We start from the raw sequence: 26,831 nt of genomic DNA, 5'->3' as shown, positions 1-26,831 counted from the left end.
TCTTGTATTTTGAGTAATGTGTCTGAAATACATCAGTGTATGATACATAGTGGCAAGGCTGAATTTTAAAAAGTTGAGTCTGTTTCTGAAGATGCCATACATTATCTTTGCATTATCAGTAATTCACAATAGCTGTATTTACTGCTCACCTGTAAATTAAAGGGGGACCTGTCTCACAGCCAGTGCACTGCACTGGTTGACTCTCAAGATATCGGAACTAAATTTATGCATCATTTGATGAAGTCTGACTTTTTCTGAGCAAGACACATGACTGTATGAAAAACATTCAGCGGCGCACTGATGTTAACAGGACACAAAACCAGTTCCCTCAAGCTCAGTTTTTCAATACAAGGAGCCCTTTTTGCTAATTGTTGCTGCTGCTACTGACATTTAGGGAAGCACATGCCTAAGACGTCTCCAGGGTCAGAGCTTAAGGATCTGTGGAAGGAAGAAGATACAGCTGTGAACACTTTGTTGGGTGAAACTTTATTTTTTTCTGATGTACGGCCCCTCCATTCTTTGGCTGGTGTGGTTTGTTAGAGCTTAGGTGGCACTCAGAAAGCTGATGCTTAGGCACGGATACACAATCTAGCAAGTTTCGATGGAAATTCAGTTTCTTAGGAAGCTTCATTTCATTGGTGTTAAAACAGAGGTCATAAATGTTCCTCTGCCATTTCAGGGAAGTGGCTGAGCTGTGTTGGTGTGCTTCCCCTGTCCTCCATCTTAGTGGAATACAAACCAGCACTGCAGGAAAAGCCCATTTCATTAGACACTGTGCCCAACCTGTTATCACCAGTTCTTGGTGGTGCTAACACGGTTACAAGACTTTTGGAAGCCTCAAGTTTGGCAAAACAAGCTAGCTTCTGCCAATAATATCTTTTGCTGGCATATACTAAATACCTTTAAAATGTTGCACTCATATTCTTTGGAAGAAAAGATTATCTTTCAACATTAACATTTAGGGGGCTGATCATAATGGGTCTCAAGCTCAGCTGGAGACTCAGGATGCTACAATAGTAGTTTTTAATAGCAGTGATGTATTTTGACAGAAAAGAGAATAATAAATTGCAGGGCTGCTTGAGCATTATTCAGTACTTCTATAACGGGAGGAAAAATAATTGATATGTTTCTTTTTGGCAGTAAAACTCCTAATGAATCAGACATCTTGACAGAAAGACACTTTTAGTAAAAATAAATGTAACTACAACACTTCATTAAAGTAAAAGTATCTTTACTATTAATATACAAATGGTGAAGAGTGACAAATAATTGATATACTTTAAGCCATACTTTCAATGTCTTTCATAAATACAAAACCAGCATCTGCAATATTACTTCTTTTTACAGTATAGAGATATATATATGTACACAGCATTTCATAGGGACATAAGATTTTGAAACAATAAACAAACTAGCTCCAGTGGTAGCTAACTTATCAACATATAATTCAGGTGGTATATATCGCAAGTGGGCTGTTGACAATGTGTGGAATAACAAAACCAATATATGGTATGCCTTAGCTTATACTGTACACAGCATACAAATACATACTGAATGCTTATTGTAGCAGGAAAGCTATTTTTTTTTTTTTAAACCTTGTCTAAGTAGTTCAAAATTCTTAGTGAGAACTCTGCACCATGAGCAACGGAATTATCTTCCTGGGGGGTCTGACTGCTTTATATACTTGTCTATAGAGACTCTGAGGGTTCGTTTTCCCTTCCCCCAGCCCTGCATTTTAGGTTTAAAAATGTAGCCTACTTACACGGCAGAGTTAAAGGATACAGCAGGGCTAATGTTCTCCCCGCTCTGGTTTTCACAGCCCACAGTACCCTGACTTTTGGCAATGCCCTCCAGCAGCCTCTCTTGTTTCAGTAGCTCCCCGTTTCCCTTGTCACTGCTAACGAGAGACGCTCCCAGTATTCAAGCCCTCTCTCAGCTCGCTCTTTGGCCCCTGTTCTCTATGGTAGTGGCTTTCCTGAATTCTGTTGGCACTGCACCTGGTCATCTCGCCCATTCCTGATCTCACCTGTGACTTAAAAGCTGCCAATACAAATTTGGCAATAAATATTTAGTTCATTTCTCTGGGCTAAAAATGGCCAATATTCAAGTTTGAAAGTCAAACATGAGGCTCACAATGCCTGTTAAGAGGAAAGATAGACTGGTAAACTGTGATTTCTCAGAACCTGATCCAAAGCCAAATTTGTAATAGAAAGGCTTCTTTTCAGCTCAGGTTCAAATAAAATGAAATAAGAACACTTTTATATGTGTAGTAGAAATATTGAAGATCACTTAAAACTTAGTGAGTGGTTTCCCCCCACCACTACAGGACTGCTGTCAAGTGGATTGGGTACTCCAGAAAATTATATGAAAAAATCTGAAAAAGGGAGTGGATCCTCTTTGAAAAAGATTTATTTAACCATGGTACCTTTGTATCGATCAGCACAAGTATCTGAAGTTAAACAAAGGGATTTAAGCAGAAACATTACTTCTTAGAATGTTCTCATTTTCACCTAAAGAAGTATCGCAATCACAATGAATTATTTAGAGGGATGTTTTATTTCTTTTATTTCTGGGCATATAGTAATGCATGGAATAAAAGTGTGATCAGATATTTTTATCAACATTTCCTGATCAGTACAAACTCCTGATAGGAAAACCTCCCCTATGCAAAATGCTAGCAGGAGCCTGGCAAGACATTTAAGTTCCACTTACAACTAGAAGTCCGATTCACAAAAGTGACTCGATCAGCCGAGGACATGCAGAGCATCCCTGAGATGGATGGGTGAAATTCAGGCCCCACTGAAGTCAACTTGTGTCTTAAATCCCAGTGAGACCTGGATTCCACTGTGGCCCTTCTTGCAGCACTCTCAGCACCCCTTCATAGATCAATTCATAACAGGGGTCTTGAGCTTTTTCAGTAAATGGTCTTTTTGGAGGCCCTGTAATCAGGAGTGAATGTCACCCAACAGACACAACACTTACTCTACAAAGTTATTACTTCCTATGACAGCTTACACAGAGATGGTGAGGCCACAAATGACTGCAAAACAAATATTCACTGCAGTTTTACTCCAGAGGTAAAATAGTGGGAAGATGCTCCACATCATCATTCAGATTCGAGAAAAGATATTAATGTTTTAGGTCTAAGTACCTAAATAGAACTAAGGAGACTTTCTATCTGACTCTTCAACTTGATAAATTGGTCAAAACACCCCTACGCACACCCCATGTGCTCCATCTACTTGAATCTTTTCAGCAGTCATACACCCACTATGACCCTCACTAGAATTGTGATCTCAATAGATTATTGCAAATTTTTGTTTAAAATATTTATGTGACTTGAAAATACTGTCTCCAGTTTACTTTATATGAGTATTTGAGCATATTTGAGCAGAAAAGTATGTCATGATAAAGCTTTCAAATATTTTAAACAGGCTTTGTAGACAAATTATTGAAGATTTTTCTTTAATAAAGCAGAGTGGCATGCTATCAAAAGGCACAAATACATTTCCATTATCCAGTCTAGGAAACAGAAAAATGGCATGATTATTATACTACAGTTTGATGATTGGCACTTAAATAAATAATCAAAGTAATTACCATCATAAAAAGAAAGCCACTTTTTTGGATGAACATCAATGCAGAGGCTGAAGACACCAGGTAGAATTTACTATACCATGGACTGTTGTCAAACAGCCTTTGTAGATGACTGTCACTGTGTAAACTACGTTGTATATATCTATGAAGAGATAGAAAGTAGGCCCAATCCTGCAAGCTCTCCTATGAAAGTACACCCATCCTCCTGCTCACACCAACCCCACTGATGTCAGCGGAGTGCCATATGGAGGGGTAGGTTCAGCCACACAAAATTTCTTGCAAGACTGAGGCCTAAATAAATTAATCTTTGTCACATTAGGCATTAGCATCACCAGAATAGTAAATATTTCTGTAACCACAAAAAGAAATCTTAGAAGTTGAAAGAACAAATAAATGAACAAAACCATAAAAAACTCTCCAGAGTACATTTGTATACTAAATTGTAAAACATTAATTAAAACTTTGTTGCTATTGTGGTAAATCAGAATGCATGTCCACTACAAAAAAAATAATAACAAGAAGCTGTAAGTCATTTTACTTAATTTTACTCCTTATTTTTTGTTGAAGAGAGATTGTCACTGCCACATTCCATATTGTCAATAATTTCAATGGCTCCCTCCCACCCTTGTCCCTGGAGTATGTTAGTGTAACAATTCAGATTACTTTTACAAATAGTTATATTCTGTCAACTCTTCTGACATTTCATACTAACACTTAAAATTACTTTTAGACAGTATAAGTGACATTTATACAGATACCTGTTTTGTTCTTTTTAGTCTAGAATAGGAAAAGAAAATAAAGAAATGATGTTATTCCAGTTCTACACATATCTTACAAATTGCTACGCGCTGTCCGTCATTTGGAAATATTTGCAAATATCAGTGGTTTTGAGCATTCTTTCATAGTTATAGTTCAGCTTTCTCCTGCACAGCATAGAAGCTCAAGAGATAACCTCAAAGCACAAGAGAGAACCTATTAATCCACAGACCAAAAGGTATGCTTGGAACAGTCCATCAGTAATTTAGAACTGTTTAATTCTCAGCCCTCACATAGTCCAACCAGCAAGAGACTTAACAGCAGGAAGAAAATAAATACTTCTAGAAATAGCTTTTGATTTGTAATCCAATATCGTGGGAAATGCTTTTGCTTCCAATATTGAAATAATTTTGTAGCATATTTTACTTGTAAAGAGTAGTACAGGCGTATTAATAATAAATGTACTGACAAGACCTTAAATCCTCTAATCCCTTCACATCATTGTAATTAGAGGCCATATTAGGGGAAAAAACCCAAACAAAACCAAAAAACCCAACATATAGCTGTTAGGCCATGAAGGTTTTTTGTGTAAGTCTCAATAAGAAGTACCAAAATTCGAAATGCATCTACAGTTGACCCTAGACACTGTTAGCTCTGCCCACATTGTATAGGAAACTTGTCAATCGTGCTGGCTTCAGAAAAAGCACCATTTGCCTAGCGAAGCTTGACTTATGTGAATATGCATGGCACCACCTAATTTTGTGATGGCAAGTAGAAGAGGAAAGGACGTTTCCTACCTTCATCCCCATCCTGGTAAAAACACTGTGTGAGATGTGGGTTGCAGATGTTCAAGCCACACCAACCACATTATTCTCAACTGCTTGAATTTTCCAGGTTCCTTCCTTGCATTTTTATAGAGAGAGAAAGCCCAGTTGCAAATACATACTTTGTAGAAAGAATATATATTCATATATATAAACGAGGCAACTGGTTCTCTTAATTGTAGGTTAGGGGGCAGTCCTGCTCACTGTGTACTTGCTCAGAAAGAGACAGACAGATTTCAGACAGAAATTTAATAGACAAGCAGCTATTTGGTAGTACTGCCTGCTCAGTACATGGGAGCAACAGTGAGAGGTCATAAAGAACTGTCGTCATCTTCCCTTCACCAGAAGTAGTGCCTTAGCATTTAAAGAGACTTCTTTGCAGCAGTTTTAAATTATTCTCTTTCATGACTTTCATCCCACATTGTTATCTCCTCTTACCCATTCTTTTCACTTTGGTTCTTGTTTTGTGGGAACTTGGCCTCTTATCCTAGCCACACCAGTGGTATGCCTCTGTCCTCAGCTACTTGGTTTATTGTAGGTATTTCCAAAAGTGAGGAAAAGTTGTAAAAAAACCCCATAAAATGACTTGGGTTTGAAAAATAAGAAAGATCTATGAATTAAATATATCCTCCTCAGCTCTTTCAAATGCACTAAAGCTTGGGTTAACACGAAGGTTAACCTGCCATTTTCCCCAAATTTAAGGATACTCTTTTAGATTTCACTTTCAGCTTTACTGCACAAAGGTCAACCACTTTGCCATGGCTACAAAATATCAGCTAAGGGTTGATGACGTTCTGTGGGAAATCAGGAAGCTCAAGGACTTCAAATATGAGCAAAATTCAGATATAGTATGGAGAGGACATAATTTGCTAGGTAAAGCTACACTTAAACCTCAGGTATGACTTAGATGTGGAAAATCCACAAGGTACTCCATAATTTACTCCTGACAAGTAGAATTTTTCCATCTAGTTTTCTATATGGTTATCTACTTCTTCCACAGCAAGACTTTGAAGAGTTTGGTAGGTGTGGATACACTATGCTGGAACAGAAACAAAATATATTGCTCCAATTAGTGGCACCATTAAATCAATGATAATAAATAAGAATATATTTTTCATCAAATAAATCAGCCAAATTTCAGAGTGATGCATGTTAACCAGAAAAATTAAAAGGATTATCTTAAAGAATGCTTGACAGGAAAAAATGTACTTGATCTAATAGAAGATGCTATGAATTAGTAATTTAAAACTGTTCCTAACTGTTTAGCCAAAGTCCTCCTTTCCATTTGTTCTTATGTTTGTGTTGGTTTTTTTTTTTTTTTTTTTTTGTTAAGACAAAGGGTATGAAATCATAAAGTAACAAATGTTACTTTAATAAGGCCAACTTTTACTATTTCATGTACTGATTTGGGGAGAAAACGTATCTACTACACTAAAATGTAGTTTTATCCCTTGACTAAATGGTTAGAACTAAAAGAAGAACAAATACTGTGTATGTATAAATACATTGGGACAAATTGAGCTTTTGTCTATTGTAAGGTTTCACTTGAAGCCACGATTCTGATCAAAAAAGAGTTTTCTTGTCACATCTTTGCTGCATTTTAGTTTACATGTAACCTCTCAAACATTAATGCAGAAAGCCCGAAGCACTGAAAATCCTGGGGCCTTTCAGAGTCACACTCATGTAGTTAGGATGAGGCCAATGTACTGCTACAAAATATTTAGCCAATTTTATTTAAATCTGTACATCGTGATTATCAATTTTTTATTATACTGAAGAATGCAGGCAGAACTGCAGGTGGAGCTGGATGTATGTTGGAGTGTCTTTTGTTTGTTTGTTTCTTAAGTGATAAGCACAGCTGGAATGACTACTGAGTGCCAGCGCTAAGGTCTTAAACATTATACTGAGACTGGTTTTCTTTTTTCTTAAAGACAACCTAAACTCTTGCTTTATTATAAATGGAAACAAATATAGTAGTAAATGGCACTTTACGTATGTAGCTTGCCCTGTAGGATCCGGAGAGACCTGATGTGTTGCTTGTGGTTAGGGGTGCTTTGTAAAGTATTCTTCTAAATAGACATACTTTGTCATACAATAAATTACAGTTCTTATTCTGCAGATTTTTCAAATTTATACCATGGGACTCGGTGTCAGCAAAACTACATAGTAAAACCATTAACAAGAAAATAGAAAGGAACTGTAGACAGAAACTCTTTCATCATATGTACACATGTACTAACTATTCCAAGCTTAAGTTTCCCAAGAAATTAAGGTCAGCTGCAAAGTTTTGGTCACAGGGTTACTTCAATCCAAATGCATTATCCAGACAGCTGTAGTTTATCTTATTATGCTTTGCCATCATCTTCTTTTGACTGGATGATGTCATTAGCAACTTTGATTTCTATGGTTTCTGGATTTAAAGCTTCTTTCCCATTTTCCTCCTTTAGTGGTAGCTTCCTATCAGAAGAAAAGAGGAATCATGGTAGCACATAAATAACACATAATCTGGAATTTAAGCCTACAACGTATGTATTGCTTATACAGTTCACAGTGTTTCTAAAAACATAATTTGTTGAAAATAACGTATAATTATTTTATTATGAGCACTGAGGTTCTTTGCTTTTAAAGAAATTCATATTAACTCTTTCCATTTCTATAAAGCCAGAAAAAGCTAAATGGCATATGGTAAGAACATTGTTGCTGCCCAAAATGCAGTTTCTTCAATAAGACAAAAGAAACAATAGAATGCCAAATAACTTGACCCAAGACAGTACAGAGGTATGTGTTCCCAAGGATACCGCGAAACACTTACAGTCAAGCCTTTTGCTGAATCTAGATTATACTCTTTTTTTATGTCTGTTTCTAAATGTAAATTCAATTGTATACGAAAGAAGACATCTATCCTTGGAGGTTATGCTAAGCCATAGCTAAAGGAAAGAACTTCTTATAGCAGAAGGCGGTAATGGAAATTATTTTATTATTTAGAAACTTCTACAATTTATTTTTGCTAGATCACACAATCTAGCTGTGTTAATAATTTTTGGCTCTTTTAAGACTAACTTAGTGAAAACTCTGAAGAGTTTTATAATCCTTAATTCCAATGGCACAAGAGTCCCCACCCTTACTTTACAGGAAAGACAAAACACGGATTTAATTCAAAAAGGTCTTGAAAATCATTGATTCCCTACTGCCAGTAGTTAGTTGTCAAAAAATATTGCTGTCAAAAATATGTATGGTTTACTCAGATGTTCCTGTAATAATGTCTCCTGAGCATAATAGCTGTTAATCGTGATTCCAGTTTGGGTTTTCTTTCTGTTTGTTAACTAGGGAATAGTATGCATATACCTTTTTTATTCATGATAACTGCTAAATGTTTCAGTAAACTTCCACTGTGATTGCTTTGATGTCCCAAAGAGCAATATACTGTTCAAAACCTGTCTGAGGAATCCCTTAGGAATGTCTTGTAATAACAGTGTTTAATAACAACAAATAAAACAAAGCAATACTCGAATTCCCAGTCTTATGAAATTTAGGCTGTCTGAAATGAACTAAGAAAGACGCTGTTTATCTAGAGGTTAAACAGTGAGCACAACCATATCTGAGAGAAATCAAAGAGAAGACTACCTCGTTCTATTACAGTAAAATATGTGGGATATATACCAGCTGTCTGGCTTTGAGCCCAGAGGGAGGCCTCTAGTAATTGTCTCTTTCACATGGCACATCCAAAGGAATCAGCTTTCAGCCCACACCACCGTCCCCGAAAGAATGGAAACAGCAGAATCAACACAAATCTATTTTTAAAAGAGGATAAAACACTGGGGCAGAGGAAGCACGGCTCATGAGACACATTTTAGGTAAGCAGGCACCTGTGTTAAAGGCCTGATAATGCAAAGCACTTAAACTAGTACTAAAAAAAAAGCCCTCATTTAATCTAGTTCTATATAAAGGTAGAGTAATTTCTCAAAAGGTGATGCTGAAAGGGAGGAAATATTTAGTCAAAGTAAAAACTGGGCAATTGACAGAATATACTGTGTGGAAATTTAAATAAATTGGTTTTGGAGAAGTGGATTAAGAGCATGTTACAAAAATTTCAAGTTATTTGAAACAGGAAGATTTGCTAAAACCCTGTTGAAGGATACTAGATATTACTGAAATCCATGTTCATGCAAATAGTGTGATAAAATTAGCCTTGCTTTCAATGCAAGCAAGGAAAAAAAAAAGAACTACAAACAAGTAAAATGTTTTACAAGTTTTCCTCATCAAAAAGTCCATCCACCATTATTTGACCTTATTGTCTTTAAAAACTTGTGGGTTTTTTGGAGATGATGTGATGGTATCAGTTCAGTTATTGTTAGACATTATCCTTTTTGACTATGACAACATTTTTGTTATTTCGGAATTTTCCTCTCCATTTGTTTCAAATATTAATTCATATTTGATCCCTATTAACAGATTCAATCATTTTCCTCTTTTAATTAACTAAATCAAGTTTAAATGTTCTAATTACACCAATTTTCCTACCCCTCATTTTTATTTATTTGAAATACTTTTATATTTTTCAGCTGGGCAGACTAATCCTTTCAAATCTTAAAGCATTTTATAATAAAAACTTTTTTGGAAAAAAAAAACAACCTAGAGAACTTTAAAAGGTTCTTTTGCTTTAATCAGATGCTGGCTGTTATAAATCATTAATAATATTGACTTCCTTTAGCACTGCATGTGGCCTAACTGCAATGGTCTGCTGCTATTACCCACACAAAACTTTAACTAGAATATTTACTTTCCTATTTTATAGGAAAATGGCTCCTAGCCATTTTGATACTAGAATTCACCCAGCTTCATTAATACTAAGAAAAACTCAACCAATACTAGAAACACAATAAAGTCAGACTAGGAATGTAATTATAGTACCACATTGCATGTGGTATTTTAATCACATTACAGAAATGTAATATGAAATGCACAGCTTAAATTGATTTCCTGCCAGCATTATTAAAACTTGTTGACTTGCAGGTAAAAGTGCTTTGTGCTCATCTGTCGCACATGGATCCCAAACCTGGCTTTCACAAGAACCATCTGAATTAAGGTAAAACGTAGATTGCCAAATAATACATTGAGCAATATAATGAAAATACTCAATTATTGTAAGAGGAAGTCATCTCTTTATTAATTATTTCCCACAAATGCTTAAATTGAATTTAAAGTTCTGAGTATAATTTGGTATTATTCAAAATAATTCCACTAATAATTCAAAGTTTTTAACCTAATTTAAACTGAAGGCTTATCTTGTATACCTTTAAGACAGCCATAATTAGTCAGAATGAATCCCACCTTGTATGAACATTGCCTGCCTGGAATGTCCTTGAAACTTTTCCTTCCTGCAAGCTAAGCTCTTCCCTCCAAGATCCCTGCTGGTCATCCTCGCCCTGCCCAGCGTGTGCCTTTCTGGCTGATAGCACCTGTTATTGACAACATGGTTCTGTGTTACTCCTACTGAGACACTTACTTCTACCCTATTGCGTCCTCCTTTCCTTTAGTGGCATCTCACCTGTACTTTATATTGCTTCTGTCTTTCATCAGTTATGACCTGTGTCTGAGCACAAGGTCTTCCCATGTACCCCTAGTACCAGTATCCCTTCAGAAGTCCCGATTGATTGTGTGATGCTTCATTCATCTTTGGTTTTGTAAGTGACAATGTCCCAAATCTTTAGCTGACCTCTGTCCAGCTGTACCTTGGACCACTGCCTTTTGCCATTGGTTGTGGGAGAAGAAATTACCAAGAAGGAAACTGTCATCATTATTAATATCTCTTAACAGTCCTATTCTCCCAAGGACATAATACCCATCAAACTCCTTATCAGTTGTTGCTATGATTTAGTTATTTTTTCGTGCCGCCAGTGACTGATTCTTTCCCCTTCCCATAAGATAAAAAAACATTTTTGATTTTAACTTTCTCATATTTCACTCCTGTCAGCTGTTCTACTGACTGGGACAAGCAGGAAGAACTGAACTTAATCTTTTCTGGTATCATGTCCCTTGCTAGATGCATCTCATTTGTATTTGCAAGATCTAGTGCTACAAATAGTCTTGAAGCATGAAAAAATGTGGCCCTGGTGCCTTACCCACTAACATTTCCAAGGCCCTCTGGACTTGTACAATATTTACAACTACATTCTCCTGACTCCTTAGATAACTGTGGGTTCTCTACAGTGCTCCTCATTATAAATTCTAATATGAAGAGCAAACATATCACTAGTCATTCAACAATTTCCATAATTATTTAATTAACACAAGTTTGAAGTCTTCAGGTACAGGTTCTTTAAAGCAGTATCTAGCTTAATGTGCAGTCACTTAACACACTCCCCTATTTACTACAAATGCCAACGACAGCCCAATAACACAGGCTTTTTTCTTATTAAAGGTTCTGGCTTTTGCAGTTCTAGATAATAGCAAGGAAGGCAATTTTGTTGTATTTTCAGAAAGAGAAAAAGACTGTTTTATAAGAACATCCTCTCCTTTTAAAAAACAACTGTGATTCCATCAAATAATGAACAGGTAAGTTTCTATATTTATCACAGAAGTGTCTTTGCAGCCCTGACAGCTTTAAGATTTCATGAGGCATAAGATTTTCACAACACATGAAAAGCTTTGGGCTCAAACCAAAGGAACTTGGAGCTTTCTTTAATAATTTCAAATCAATCAACTTTTGAGGCTCAGAAATGAAACTTTTGAACAATCAGTTCATGTCCTTTACCACCACTAGGTGGGTTCTCAATACAAGGAATGGTATTGTCATCACCTTTGCTGAAATACTAGTTTCTCTTCAAACTAAATTTTCAGAAGAAGAAAAAAAAAAAGCGTATCAGAAGGCCTCATTGTAATAGTAAGCTTAGCAAAATACCAGCTTGCTTGTGCCCTACCACAAATGTTACTTTATCCTCCCCACAGGTTTTGAAAAGTGCTTTTCAGGTACAAACACCAGCCACTCTACCCAGTTTAATCTGTTCCAGGGGTTGCAGCAGCAAAATGGAGGAGAGGACCTGACCGCCAGCCCCCAGGATCCCCAAGCTCAAGGCTGGTCCCCGTGACTCAGGAGGCAGCCGGAGCCTGCAAGCCCAGGCAAGAACCCCTGCAGTTTCTGTGCTGAGAGCATCTTGCAGAGATGGGAAGGGGGCATGAGGGAACTGAGCAAAGTGGTTGCCTTTCAGTGCTATTAATCCAATTACACCATGTGGACTTAAATAAGCTCTCAGTTATGTGAATGAAAGTAGGAAGGGATCACCCCATGAGGAGCTGGGTTTCTGGAGCATGGGATCCTTGTGCCCTACATACAGGGTATGTGCAGGGAACTGTGTGTGACTCAATCTAAGGCCATTCCTGAGAGTCAGGAATTGCTGCAGAGTGGTTAATAACTGCTGGGTAGGTGGTAAAGATCAGCTGCATCCGACTAAAAAAATCCTTGTACTCCTGCTCAGCCGTCACTGCAGGGTCAGGAGGGCTGGTGGGGGTGAGGTGACTGTGGGTGCCAGGGCTGAGAGAGAAGGCAGGGCTGTGACCTGCTTCTGCTGGCCATGGTTCTCTATGGGGTTTGGAGGTTAGCCGGGAGTGGCAGGGGAGCATCAAGGGCAAGGTTTGGTGCAGCCTAAGAGCCAGAGAGTGCATGCAGAGCCTTGTCCTCACCCACCAGCACTGAATGAAGCGGGCAGAGCTGGGGACAGCAGCAGGGTGTGGGTTCATGTCCCACCAGGGCCAGGGCTGGGCATGGGCTGCTGACAAGGCTGGAACTGATGTGGGGCTCCCGGTCCCTGGGCAGGGGGACCAGTGGGCTAGGGAGGCAGGGCAGGGCTGCCTGCACCCCCCTGCCCTGCCATGAGGTCTGTTTTCACCAAGAGCACAGGAGGAGCTCCTCGGGAGTCAGAGCAGCAGGGAGGGCCAGAAAATTTCCCGGGATACTCGCTAAACTCCAGACAGGTCGTGGTGTAAGATACACTGCAGGATTGCTGCTATTGCAGTGTTGCCATCCAAGGGCTGGATAATGCCCAGATGTGGTTGTACTCTGGGTCACAGAAAGAAGAGAAAAATGTCTAGTGATAACCTCAGCTGTTGTTTGTGGGGTACCATGATTTAGATCGATTACTGTAAAAAAAAAAAAAAAAATCACATTCATACACTGCACTGCCGCAGCACACCATTCTGGTGATGCTCTGTATCTCCCTCCCAGAGCACGGGAAGCCCAGTCTGTCCTCGCAGCCAGGAAGAGCTTGTGTTAAACTCCAGGGAATGTCTGGTCACTTACTCTGGTTCCGTGAGGGGAGTTGTCTCATTTGGCTCATTTACTGGACTCCCGTCTTCATGATTGGTAATTCTTTCATCCTCTGTTCTCATTTCCACTATTGGCTCTTTTGATCCATCTTTCCTAAAAATTATTAAAAGTCTTAGTCTCATATCATCATTTTAACGACATACATTGCATATAACTAATTACCAGTATCCCTTCTCTCAAAAGTCGGCAAAGAAAAGGCAGAACTAATTATCAGTGACTAACACCACTGAGACATATTTAAAGCGTGTTCCCAATTCCTTGAAGTCTTCAAAGCATCCTGTATCCATGGTTACTTACCTAACTCCACGAACATCATGGATTAGCATCTCAAAAGAGCATTTTGTTTATGACTAAATAACAAGACAATGGCCTCTTCATGGGAATAGATGAAAACTTTCCTAACCTAGTGTAATAAATATAGGACTTGATGCTTAGTTATGCTTGAACTTTTCTGGCAGTGCAAAGAGCCTTTATGTTAGTATACACGCTGTAGAAGTGTACTTTAATCTCCTGAGATTGTCACAATCCCAGCTGCCAGAATGGGGGAAAGACCCCTTTTGTGATAATAATCTAGCCCCTTCTGCTCTCACTGGTAGAAGAAACTCTTTGTTTCTATGTCATATTTCCCCCATTTTAGGAACAAATGCTAGTCTCTCACATATAAGTATATGAATAACCTTTGTGCTAATTGGACAATGAATTGTAAGGAAGATGGAGCAGTGAGTATTCTCATTATGCTTTTGTTGATAATCATAGAATAATAGAATGGAAGGGACCTTTAAAGATCATCTAGTTCAACCCCCCTGCAATGAGCAGGGACATCTTCAACTAGATCAGATTGCTCAGAGCCCTGTCCAACCTGACCTTGAATGTTTCCAGGGATGGAGCATTTACCACCTCTCTGGGCAACCTCTTCCAGTGTTTCACCACTCTCATCGTAAAGAATTTCTTCCTCATGTCCAATCTAAATCTACCTTCTTTCAGTTTAAAACCATTATCCCTTGTCCTATTGCTACAGGCCCTACTAAAAAGTCTATCCCTATTTTTCATATAAGGCCCCTTTAAGTATTGAAAGGTCACAATAAGGTCTTCCCGGAGTCTTGTCTTCTCCAGGCTGAACAACCCCAACTCTCTCAGCCTTTCTTCATAGGAGAGGTGTTCCATCCCTCTGATCATCTTTGTGGCCCTCTTCTGGACCCTCTCCAACAGGCCCATGTCTTTCCTGTGCTGAGGACACCAGAGCTGAACGCAGTACTCCAGGTGGGATCTCACCAGTGTGGAGCAGAGGGGCAGAATCACCTCCCTTGACCTGCTGGCCACACTTCTTTTGATGCAGCCCAAGATACAGTTGCCCTTCTGGGCTGCGAGCACACATTGCCAGCTCATGTCCAGCTTTACACCCACCAGTACCCCCAAGTCCTTCTCCACATGACTGCTCTCAATAATATGGCCGTGATATGGAAATAGCTGCTTACTGCTACAGAAGTATTAACAATATTAGTACTAATTAACTTGCATATAATTTTACTCTCAAAAGGCAGATGAAAGGATACCCAAGATATATTTGATATTTCCAAAATAAAACCTCTTTCCAGGTAAGTATTTCATCTTTATTCCTGTAATCAGATCAGGAATTGTATCCTGGAACTTCATCAGCTGCACTCTGGAAACACAGGCTAACTGAGTTACAGATGAACAATCACTTCTGTATTTAACAGACTATTTTCTGGACCTGTGATGTTCTAGAGAGCAGCCAGACTGCCATGTGCCATAGCAAAGACCTAGTTAAACCCTTGTCTAATTCATATCTCACATTTTCATAGTGTTCCTGAGAAGATAACCGTTAAACAGGCTGTTACAACTACAATAATCCATCTATTCAGGACGTACCTGGAAAACTCTACCATCCTCTGGTAGGTATCCTCAAGGAAAATCTTTGTAGTGTAGCACGGATAAATTTGTAGCCAAGAAGTTGACTAGGGAAGAATTAATGGGTAGAAGTCTAAAAGATTCTGGTTATTTAAAAAAAAAAAACCTGAATGTGTTTATTCACCTCTGCAAGTGAAATTCTACTTCGAGATACATAAATGGATACGATGCTCATTTCTGTAGATGATGCACATAACTGTCATGGTTACCTCATATCTGTGAAAAGATTATGGATTGTAGTAGGACTGGTAGAGGGAATGGTAAATTCTACTTGGTTTGTCTGTACATCTACAGTCTTATGGCCAAACACACATTATTGCATGACCAAAAACCTAAAAAAGACGTTATTCACAAACAGCATTCGCATAGGATTGAGGAATTGATCTGTACAGAAAGTACAGAAAGTACGAACTGCGTAACAATTACAAATTCCACAGAAGGGAAAGTGATTTGTAGGAAACGCATTTATGTCATTTCTGTTCCAGGTGGCTGTGTGTATGTTACGTGCATTGTATCATCTACATTCATTACATATGCAACAAAATTAATGACTATATGTATCCTACAATCAAAATGTAACAAAGAACCATACCATAAACCAACTCAAAAATCCAGAATGCGAGCTGACCTATTTAAAACAGGGGAATGTCAGCGTCTTTTAGGGAATGGCGGTTGGCATGAAATAACTTCACATTTTGACTCTTCAAGCCTGTCTTGAAATTTTAGCCTGACAGTCTATTTATGCAGGGAACAGGCTAAAATAAGAACAGACCCAAATATTTTAAGATCTGACTGACTGAAGATCACCTCAAGAAGGAAAGAAATATAGTTAAATGAGATAGTTGTTCTTGTAAAAGAAGTGTCACAGAGGAATTAATATTAAGTGACCGGCTTTATGCTTTTCTGGGACAGCATGGAATGTCATTTGGGTATGAGATGTTGATAGCAAGGTATAAACTGCTGTCAAGTGACATTTGGAACTTTAGGTCCCTAAGGTCTTCCCACTCAGGAGGGTCTCTACACGAATTCATACTTTGTCATTTCTTGAATGCAAAATTAAAGCATAAACTGAAGTGCTGTGCTCAATAGGAAAGGACAGCTGAGTCAGAGCCAGAAGCTTCACATCTTGATTCTATTGACCCGGACACACTGGCTTCACACAACAGAAAAAATACTGTTATTCCTTCTCTTACTGTAACCTGTGGAGAATTAGGAAACAGCTATTTTATGGCATAACTTCTATTCAGAAGCATTATTTGATGTAAATATGCTGTGCCTGCTTATGACTGGTTTTGTTCTACGGAGCTGTTTCCAAAAGGGTTGAGAACTTAAACCAAAGAAATGTAATCAAGTTACCTAAGAAAGACACAGTCTCTGAATCTCAATAGCCACAAATAAAACAAAAAAACACACTTACACCTTCACTACCAACAATGAAGAAGCCCGATACAGCTATGAATAATACGGGCTGCAAAATCTGATCTGCTCTACATGCATCTGGGGAAGGATGGGATCTAGGAAGCTGCAGGAGAATGAACTGCAAGGCTTGACTACTGGGAGAACTACAGCACACAGGAATTGGACCAGTAAATGTTATTTAAACCACACAAAGACAGCATTCTCACAAATATTACAGTGTATGTGTAAGAAGTCCATCAGATGAATATAATGAAGAAATTAAGCATTTTTTTAGTAAAATAGAACTGCCTAAAACGAGGGACCATAATTGATCCTCTCTCCAGCTTACCTTTAGAAAAACCTCTAAACCTTGGGTCTTTAAATTACTACTATTTCATGCAATCAGTACTTGAACTGTTTTGCCAGAGATCTTGATATCCACTCTTATCATTTAAGGGAACATATTTGCACATAAATGATCAGTTCATTCGCATTTGTCTGATGAAGTAGCCACTACACAAAGGTATTTCTGAGAATCAGGATTGTTGATTCCCCACTTACGTTTAGCAATCATTGACTGTTGCTATGAAGAACAATCACATTCACTAGCATTTCACCCACATCCAACTCAGCACTTCTATTTTTAAAAATCAACAATACTTTTTATTCCTAAAGTCTATGGGCAAGAAACAAGATTTTCCATCAAGTGCTATATCTGAGAACAAAAACTCTGTCACAGATTTTCTATAATACTATGTCCTTCACTCCCAGATTTACTAGCACTGCCACAACCACATGCTGAGTTTTTGGGTAACAGCAGCTCAAAGATGGATTTGTAGAAATGGAGTTACAATGATCTGTTGCCTGTTCCTCAGGGATCAAAGATGTGCCTATAACTATTACTGAATTATGATTGATTTCCTTTGTGTCAAGCTGCACAAAGAGGCCATCTTAAAGTGAGGTATGGTAAATGCCTTTTTTGTGTCCATTTTTCTTTTAAGGCAGCATTTGACCACAAACAATTCTACACATTTCAGAGGAACAGTTTCCAAGTCATAGAAACATTTTATTAATTCCCTTTGCCACACCACAAAATGGCCATAAAGTTAATATAAGCTGGACAGCCAACTTTTTCTTTTAATGAAGTTTCCGAAATATGTGATTAATACTCACAAGTAAGCGGCCTTCCCCTCTTCCAGTTCTTTACTTTTTCCACTTGAACCACTCTTTTTCCCACAGATCCTCCTGGTGATGCACATTAGCAATCCACATTGTCGTACAAAGAAGCAGCTAACATCAGTCACAACCAGGATTAACAAAAGGGCTGCCACTCCCAGGCCAATGACAGCACCAAGTCCAAGACCATTAAAAAGAGTGTCTTGAAGGAAAGAAAATTAAAACCTATTAATAAAATTCATCCCAAATAATAGCATTTTTTTAAAGCTTTTAAGCTATAGGCCATGAAGCTAAAGGATGTTTAGAAATGAACCATTTAGAAATTAATGGAAATAAACAGTCCTGAAGATTAAGCATGTATACAACCTGATTAAAAAAACCCTTTTCTATATAATATTTTTCCATTGCCAAAAATTCCAATATGGTCACAGAGCATAAATGACATATTTAATAATAAATAACATCTTAACATTCCAAGACTGAGTATCAGTATGCAGCCTAAGAAAAACATTTTAAATGTTCAACATAATAATAGTTGATATAAGTTGTCATTTTCCACATTTCAAATATAATTATTAGCAGTGGTGCTAAGCAGAATTACTGAAAGGTTTAAGAGAGTGCCAAAACGGTATTTATTCTCATAAAGGTCATTTTTTTAATGAAAGTAGAATGAAAAAGTCTTCAAAGAAGTTAATTCAAGCTTTTTAATCTGCAAACAGGTGCACACACTTAGCCTTAAATAAATTATTATGAGGAAAACTATGCATATTATTAGATGATTATAGGGTTAGGACCTCACTTTGTATAGTCTTGTACCTTGAAAATACATTCATACACTTCAAAATAAGCATATTCCACACCTGATCTTTCTTTCTGTATTTGTATTATGAAAGCTGATGCTTAGCTAATTTTACTTCATTACAAATCCCATAAAAAATATTTTAATGTTTTGACTCAGTTGACATTTCCATAACAGACAGTAATGCTACAGATTGTTTTGAATAGTGTGATTCTCGGAAGAACAACAACTATTGTGTTTGTGAACTCAGATGACCCTTATAAAGGAGACGACTTGTATCTGATCAATAAACTAGGGGAAAAAAAATGCCACCTCAGTAATAGTTCATGCACCCAGCTAACTCAAGAAGGTGTCAGTCTAGCTCAGAAATTGGCTAGTGACAATTGCCTTGTGTGATGCTATGTCCTAAGCAAACTCCACAGGGGAGTGGAACTGGGTTTTTTGCACGTTGGTTTTGCACATCAGCATTGTTTACTTAAGTGTTACCATGCCTTGGAGTGATGCATGAGTCAGCAGTGCAGTGGTATGTTTCCATTTGCAGCTGTATCTATACCTGTTGCCAAAATAAGAGCAAGATTTTTCTGACAGGAGATTACTTGCATACTGTTGTAGCAGACAGCAAAACATAATATAATGCATTATAGTAGAAGTGTTTTAACGGGGCTACTACTATCACCTTCCTCTTCCTGCTCTTCCACCTCCCTGATACATTGTAGACTATTTTCAGATTAAGAATATAATTTAAGCTTTCATATTTCTGCTAACTAATTTCTAAGAAAATATCTATTTACCCTTTCAAATATAATTTGAAAATTATTTTTTTAGGACTTCTAAATCAATACATACTAACAGAAATATATGCTTTTTTAGTCTGTGATAGAACTCAAATGGAAAAGTAAAAACCTTTTTCAAAAGTGGGAACAACTTCTTATGCAATTGATTTCATTGTCTATTGTATGGGTTGTTTTACTATAGAACTGTTCTTCAGAATGTTATTATGCAATAATCCAGAATTCAATGTATATGTTTACATGGATGGATAGGCAGATAAACAAACAGATATTACTTCAAAGTTATGTTCCTTTCTTCAGAAAGACTTAAAAACCACCGTATAAATAACAAAGATAATGGCACAGCAATGAAATGGTGTATCATTTATGCATTGCCGCATCAGCAACGTTGGAAGTTGACATTTCACATGAATTGATTTTCTTTCTTTTTTTTTAACATCAACATTCATAGTTAAACATTGTAAGTACAATTTCTGATACATCTTCCAAAACTTACTTTATCCATACATCCACTCATCTATTTGATGACTTCCTTTGTAAACTTCAGTCATTTGTTTTTACCAGTCTGAATTGTCAGGAAGATATAAATAGATATTTAATTCGAGTTTATTGAAAAGCTCATATGTTTCAACAGATATAATACCAGTAAATTCTATACAGTCCACTTCTAGAGATCTTATACAGTGAAGTTTTCCTCTCTATATCTTCTTAACCACTAAATAGAATGTGGAGGAGAAAAATTAGGGTCTTGAAATCTATATTTTTAAAGCGATTTGGGGTTGTTTTGTTGCTGTTGTATTTTTAGGATTCTTTTTTTTTTAATTCAGTGTTAAGAAGTCTTTACCATGGGAAGATACATTTTTCACTGATGTAAACAGCATTTCCAGTGTCACTGGAACATTGTGATGCGGCAAGCTTCCCACCCCGAATGATTCAGTGACAGAAAAGCCTACACAATATTTTCACTGGCAAGTGAAGGAAATGTTTATAGTAACAATATTGCTCCTTTGCACAACGATATCCATATTCATTTGCCATAGTAGTGGGGAATACTTTGTTTTTCATTTTTCATCTTCTTGGTATTGGTGAGACATGTGAGACCTAGGTATTTGACTGTTACGCATTTTTCTATCTCTTTATGATTGATAATTTCCTTTTCATTCAGCATTCCCCATCCTTACTCCTGCCCTACTTGTCCCAAGTCCTGTTTTTCCTACTTGCAACCCATTTGTTCATACAGGTTTCTGTTTCACAACATTTGAAAGTCTGATTTCTTATGATTGCCAATACTTTTCCAACATTTGTCTCCTTTACCTCCCACACCCCAAAGAGCGACAGGAACGCAGCCACATCCTGTGGCAAGGCGAGGAGCATGGCTGTCATCAGCCTTCTTGCCTGTCTTAGGCTCTTTATGTACTTTCTTCTTCTGAAGACAGGCAGAAATTGGACTGTCTTGTGTTTTAAAAGTATCTGTGTTATGGTTCATTTTTAATATTAATGAAAATATATAAAATTAATTCTTTAGAAGTTCATCTTTGGCTTAATTCTATTCTTTCTTAAATTGCTGGGACTTTGCACAGGTTTATCTGCTCCTGAAAAAGTCAGTTGTAAAACTAATGCCAATTACTATTAAAGCAGACTTAGGCCTGTCCTGACTGCTTTCAAAAATCATATCCCAATAAATCTATGGTATCAAAACAATGTGAAATTTTGCCTTAATATCTTATGACATCAACAGAAGTACTAATTCTGTGACTGGATGAAATTTTAACGTCATACCACATATAGCTTCTGAACCAACTTTGAAAAACACCTTTGTAATCAAAGAGTTTTGCCCCGAATTAAATTGGGATTAGCTTTACTGTGATAACTCTTAAACAACACAAAAAAATACATTATAAGCAGCAATGATTTTAAGTGGGTTTTTTTACAGTGTTCCAGTATGTACCAAATGGACTCAAAATACTAGTTCCACTTCGTACTTTACAACAATAAAGTATTTATACATTATGTTCCTTTTTTTCTAGTTGAAAACACTTATTTTAAATCACAAAAATTCAATGTTAATGTGAGAGAATCAGTTCTTAACAATGTTGTGAAAAGGTTTATTGTATGCCTGACTTAGTAATCTAATCATAGTGGAGCCTTTTAAAACACTGCTTGAAAATAAAAAAGTCCAAGTTCCATAGTTCTGAATGGATTTTAATTATCATTTGTCAAAAATATGCTAAATTTAAAATAATATGCTTTTTGTTATGTAGAATGTGGCATAAATAATATAATACAACTTGCCATGATAATGAAGGAAACTGCCAACTTTAAACAAAGTCACTTCATTCATCCACTTCTTCAAATAAGTGCTTATCAATGAATACTTATGGAAATAAGATTACAAAACTTTCCGAAATGCAATAAAAAAAAAAAAATGGAAGGAAGTTTCTATAAAGGTCATGGAAAGTATTGGCAATTTTCAAGTTCTCACTCATTCAATAAGTTGTATTTCTAACTTCCAATAAAATAATTGAACATTTTTGCACAAATCATTATTTGAATGGGAGAGAGCCATGAAGACCTTTGGTAAGTAAAACAGAATTTCCCAGTGAATAGAACTAACTGGAAAGATAAATTTTCCGGACCCTCAAATGTAAACTCACAGTGAGTTTCTTTATGAGTCTGTATTAGATGATACTTTAAAGGGACGCAGGTCTAAAGAGAGAGCCATCATCTACATATGTACACAGAGTGTACAGGTACACTTTGTACACGGAAAACTAAGGCTATTGCTTCTGCACGAAGAGATAGGAACTTAATATGCACCATTAATACATTCAGACTGATGTTACATGAAAGTATGTCCTTCAATGTGACAGAATTTCTCTGTACTCTTACAGAATCACATTGTACCCATTCAGTTGCTGGTACAATAAAATAATAATTGCAAGTGTTATAATAAGTACTCTGCTTGAGCAGGGGGTTTGGACAAGATGACCTCCAGAGGTCTCTTCCAACCTCAACCATTCAGTGATTCTAAGTTTTGTTGAAAAAAAAAAGCTAGTTAGCACCTTTTTGTGCCTTTCTTCCCCTCCTCCTTAGCAGGCATTGGATTAAAGGAAAGATGAAAGATAGATGACTCTACATAGCCCTTAACCTTTTACAGTCATTCACATTTTAAAGGAAAAAAAGCAATGATATAAAACACTTTCCCACACTCATAAGGTAGCACCTGGCTGCTACATTTGAACGGGTGCAAATGAGTGAGCAGGCATACAGTGCATAAGTTTGTCTTATTGTTCAGGTCAGTCTGAAGCTAGAGGAGGAACTGCTGTTGAGCTAAAGCAGTTGAAAATGATGAGCTAGAGGACAAATTTGAAAATGTTGCCCTGGGTAGTGGCAGAAAAAAAGCATGTTCTTGTTTATCATCATCATCTTGAACTGCCCTGTTGTATTGACTCTTATAAAGGCTGTCCAACCATGATGGTTATTTCTGCACTGCCTATAAATATTGTCTTTGATTTTATATCTGATCTGGAACTTTTCTTAGAATCAAAGGCCTAAAAGATTTATATACTTATTCAAAACCTCTAAAAAGATAGAAAACATAGATCTTAAAAATTAGTATCCATTGATGAGCATCCAAACTATCATAATGTAGTACCAAAACATTAAACAGCTGTACAAGGATTTTCGACTAGTTCATACTACAAGGGTGGAAGGCCAAGACCATTGCTAGAACAAGCACTGCCAAGCTAAAGATCCAGAGAGGGGAAAAAAAGAAGGATACACATCCAAACAACAAGCACATCATGAGAAACATAACAGCAACAACAAAAGGATTTACCAGAAATGTTATAGAGTTCCAGACAGGTAACATGCATCTATAATACAGGTCCACTCCAGATATAAAAATGTATACAAATCCTATGAGGTGTGTGCTGGAGGCAGGGCATTGCAAATGCTCAAAGGACAGTTCTTCATTTCAATCATTGCAATTACTTATTTGTTTCCAGATGCTTTGAAATGCCTCCTTTTTTTTTTTCCTTTCTTTCGCTTTGGGGATATAAGCACATTCAAATTGGTACACAATAAGTGGAAATAATTTCTCACTTGATAGCAGCTAAAAAAGAGTCATTAATCTTTTAAAAATAATTATGTCTTATATTTATATTTCACTGTCTTTTAATGCTTTGCATTTTCTTGTATTGAAAATGAACATATCTAAATAGTGGGACTTGCATAACTTTGCTCGCTGACTGTCAAAACATCTGCCTCCTTCATTTTCCAACAGGAAACGTCCAAGACCGGTTTAAACAGACCTGTTCTGTGCTCCAGCTCCTTTGCTGTGGGTGACCAGGATGCAAGGACTCTGTGGCACCCAGCAAATCTAACAAATTACCCAGAATGAACTGTCTTGGGTAGCATGTGAAGGTAGCATGTACCCAGCTTTTTTAGTGCGAACGGTACGATGCTGGAAGACTGTATCGATTAGAAGAGGAACTATTTCTTAGCTTTTTACAAGAGTGTCCCATTACTACGCACTCCTGTGCCTTACTGAGATGATAAAAATCATGGGAGGCAAAAAGGAGCAAACAACCAATAATCCCGCCCCCCTACCCAAACAAGCTCCAATAATTTGGCTGCCACAGTGAGAGCTGCATGAGCTGCTTTTAGCAATTTAAAACAATAAAATTTGGCTTTTGAGTCAGGTAAGTGCCCAGCAGCCACATGTCTACCTTCAAATGAAATAAAAACATCAATACAGTTGCAGCATCAACTTTTAAAAAAATATTATGATTCTGTGCAAACATTTATTGGGGAAATGTATGATGCAGAAGATACCATGACAGTAAGTAACATTCTTTTCTATCCTGTTCCTTAATACAAAAAGATGCTAACAAGGCTATAATCGACATTAATTTTAATGCTTTTTCTTCCTCAGTGATTTTTCCTATAACTTTCTGCTAGGACAGATACTGCTGAAGGGCAGTGTACAAGCACATGAGGATATGCTCTGTACTGCACGACTGAGTAATGTGTTCTGACAGATATGCTTGACACACAGCTTTGAAAAATAAGGGGACAGTGTTATTGATCCTCGTGTAACTAACTAAAAAGAAAGCTACCTCTAACTTTCTTCTGCCCATAAATGACATATCTTCATTGTCTACCATCACTAATGAAATCTGAGCCCGATTACAGTGGAGTTTCAATGGTTCCCCTTGCAGCAAGAGGAGCCATAAAGAAGAGGCTGTACACCATACCCAAAAACGCACAGGAGGGATGGGCATTCACAGTCAAGAGAGCCTGTGGTGCCACCAGGATTATCAATTTTAAGACATGCCAGATACTGAAATGAGCATGTCTAAAATGGTATCTATCAGAAATGTTATGTTTTTCTGATACTTATCTGAGTGAGGGAGTTTTTCTTGATTATAGCAGAGATCTTCTTGCCAACAAGTTTTCTGAAATTACTTTTCTCCTCTAAATTTCACTGGAAAATGTCTTTTATTATGACTCTTTCTGGATACCAAGTAAGTAGGACTGGAGTTCTCATTTACTCTAATGGCCTTTTACACCATTTTTCATATGGAGGTGTCTTAAACAAGATGTAAATAAAATAGCTAAATAAAACAAATGTGGTAATGAAAATAGCAACTCCAGTGTCAACGATGTCTTGTCCATGTCTGCTGAGGGATAAGAAGGGAAAGGAAAGAAGGCCATGTTAACTAGAAAAGTGTCCTGGGTTGTGAAAATATTCTTTGGAGTTGTGGCTTATTATTTTTAAGCAAAGTTTTAAAAATTATTCCTGGCATCATCAAACTATCTCCAAGCAGCCTCAGAGGCATATCTAATGTGCTTAAAGAGTTATCAGGTAGCTACAGTCTCTTCTTTCATGTATTTACTCAGTCACCCTAGTAAAAAGTATTTTTTTTACATTGCCTACTTCTAAGGGCAGCCCCAGAGAAAAATGGGCAGAAGTCCTCATTCTTTCTGTGGGAGCAGTGCCATGCAAGGCCAAGAGAGGAAATACACTTCCAGGACAAGCTGCTTCACGCTTCAGCCAGCTGATCAATACAGGTTTCCTGGTATTTTCGAGGCAGAAAGTGGGGGAAAACCCCCAACACTTCACACACAAAGCTTTTTGCTTTCAACATGGGACAGGGAGGGCAAAGAGAGCCCAGCATTGCGGGAGGAGAGGCTGCGCAGTGACGGCAGCTTTGTGGAGTTTGTGGCATCAGCTCTGTGCCCAGGTTTTAGAAAGCCTTGAGGAAATGATTAAGTTTCTGTGTCCCAGGCTCCTCCATTCAAACTGACAGCAGATTTACTGAACATGTCTCTTGGAGGGATTTCTAAGAACCTGTGCAGATTAATTAAGATTGACATGGGTATTGAAAACATACACTTATGTGTGGTTTCAGTACTGCTATTACATAAAAAGGTTAAATTATTTTAATTGCATTATTTAGGAGAATTCAAAATCACACTGTGCACGTACCACAGAGACCTGAGAGATTTTGGCATCTTTATACTGGATGACAGCTGTAACCATAGTACTGTAGTCAGGAGACCTGAAAAAAAGTCCAACTATGTTGGGATTGTATTTGAATTGATAAAATATTTCAGGTTTGACAGCACTTTCTTTTAGCTCTTTAAGACATCTGTAAATGCAAACACAACTATTTTGAGAAGTATTACTTGGAATAATATTTTAAAGGTATAATTATTTTATAGCATTAGCTACAAAAAGAGAAGTTATAATATTATGAGTGCTGCCTGTATATGGTGCATGTTTTCACTTGAAATAGTTACACTGGTACAACACCAAGTGTCAGCAGAGTTGTACTTGGTGTGAAAGCATTCTGTACCAATACAGTTTCTCCCAGTATAAAACACCTGCCTTTTGGGATACAACTGTTTCAAGCAGGCAGATTAAATCAGTATGGATCAGGTGCTCAGGCTGTGTATTTATACAGACATTTCACATACTTGCTGAATTATTGGAGTAGCATGGCAGCCACCTAATATGAGCCAAACTAAAAACTGAGGAATTCTCATTTTTTGTTTCATTTGGGTTTTTGTTTGTTTGTTTGTTTGTTTTTATATTCACTATTGGATAAAACACTGAGGTTTACAGTTGAAACAAAAATATTTATACAACGTTAAAAAATCTCTTCAGTTACAAAATACACAATGTAGATAATGCCAGAAAAACAGTGTTTATCAGTAACAAAGAAAATACA

At 37.2% G+C, this 26,831-nt stretch overlaps 1 protein-coding gene across 1 annotated transcript in view; it reads right to left on the bottom strand.

Moving 5' to 3' along the window:
- Positions 1-1,163: 1,163 nt before the first annotated feature.
- NCAM2 (neural cell adhesion molecule 2) overlaps positions 1,164-26,831 on the bottom strand; it is a 323,164-nt gene continuing 297,496 nt past the window's right edge. Inside the window, exons 16-18 of the mRNA XM_087758033.1 lie at positions 18,001-18,205; positions 13,474-13,593; positions 1,164-7,634 (exon numbers count right to left, since the gene is read on the bottom strand). Coding sequence (XP_087614159.1) covers positions 7,523-7,634; positions 13,474-13,593; positions 18,001-18,205 — 437 coding nt within the window. The 3' untranslated portion in view covers positions 1,164-7,522. The remainder of the gene's footprint in view (positions 7,635-13,473; positions 13,594-18,000; positions 18,206-26,831) is intronic.

Source organism: Nipponia nippon, unplaced genomic scaffold (genome assembly GCF_047370975.1).
Source record: "Nipponia nippon isolate SJK-2023a ecotype South Korea unplaced genomic scaffold, ASM4737097v1 scaffold_2, whole genome shotgun sequence".
NCBI lineage: Eukaryota > Metazoa > Chordata > Aves > Pelecaniformes > Threskiornithidae > Nipponia > Nipponia nippon.
The sequence above is the reverse complement of the archived record's forward strand: the minus strand, read 5'-3'. Positions and strand labels throughout refer to the sequence as shown.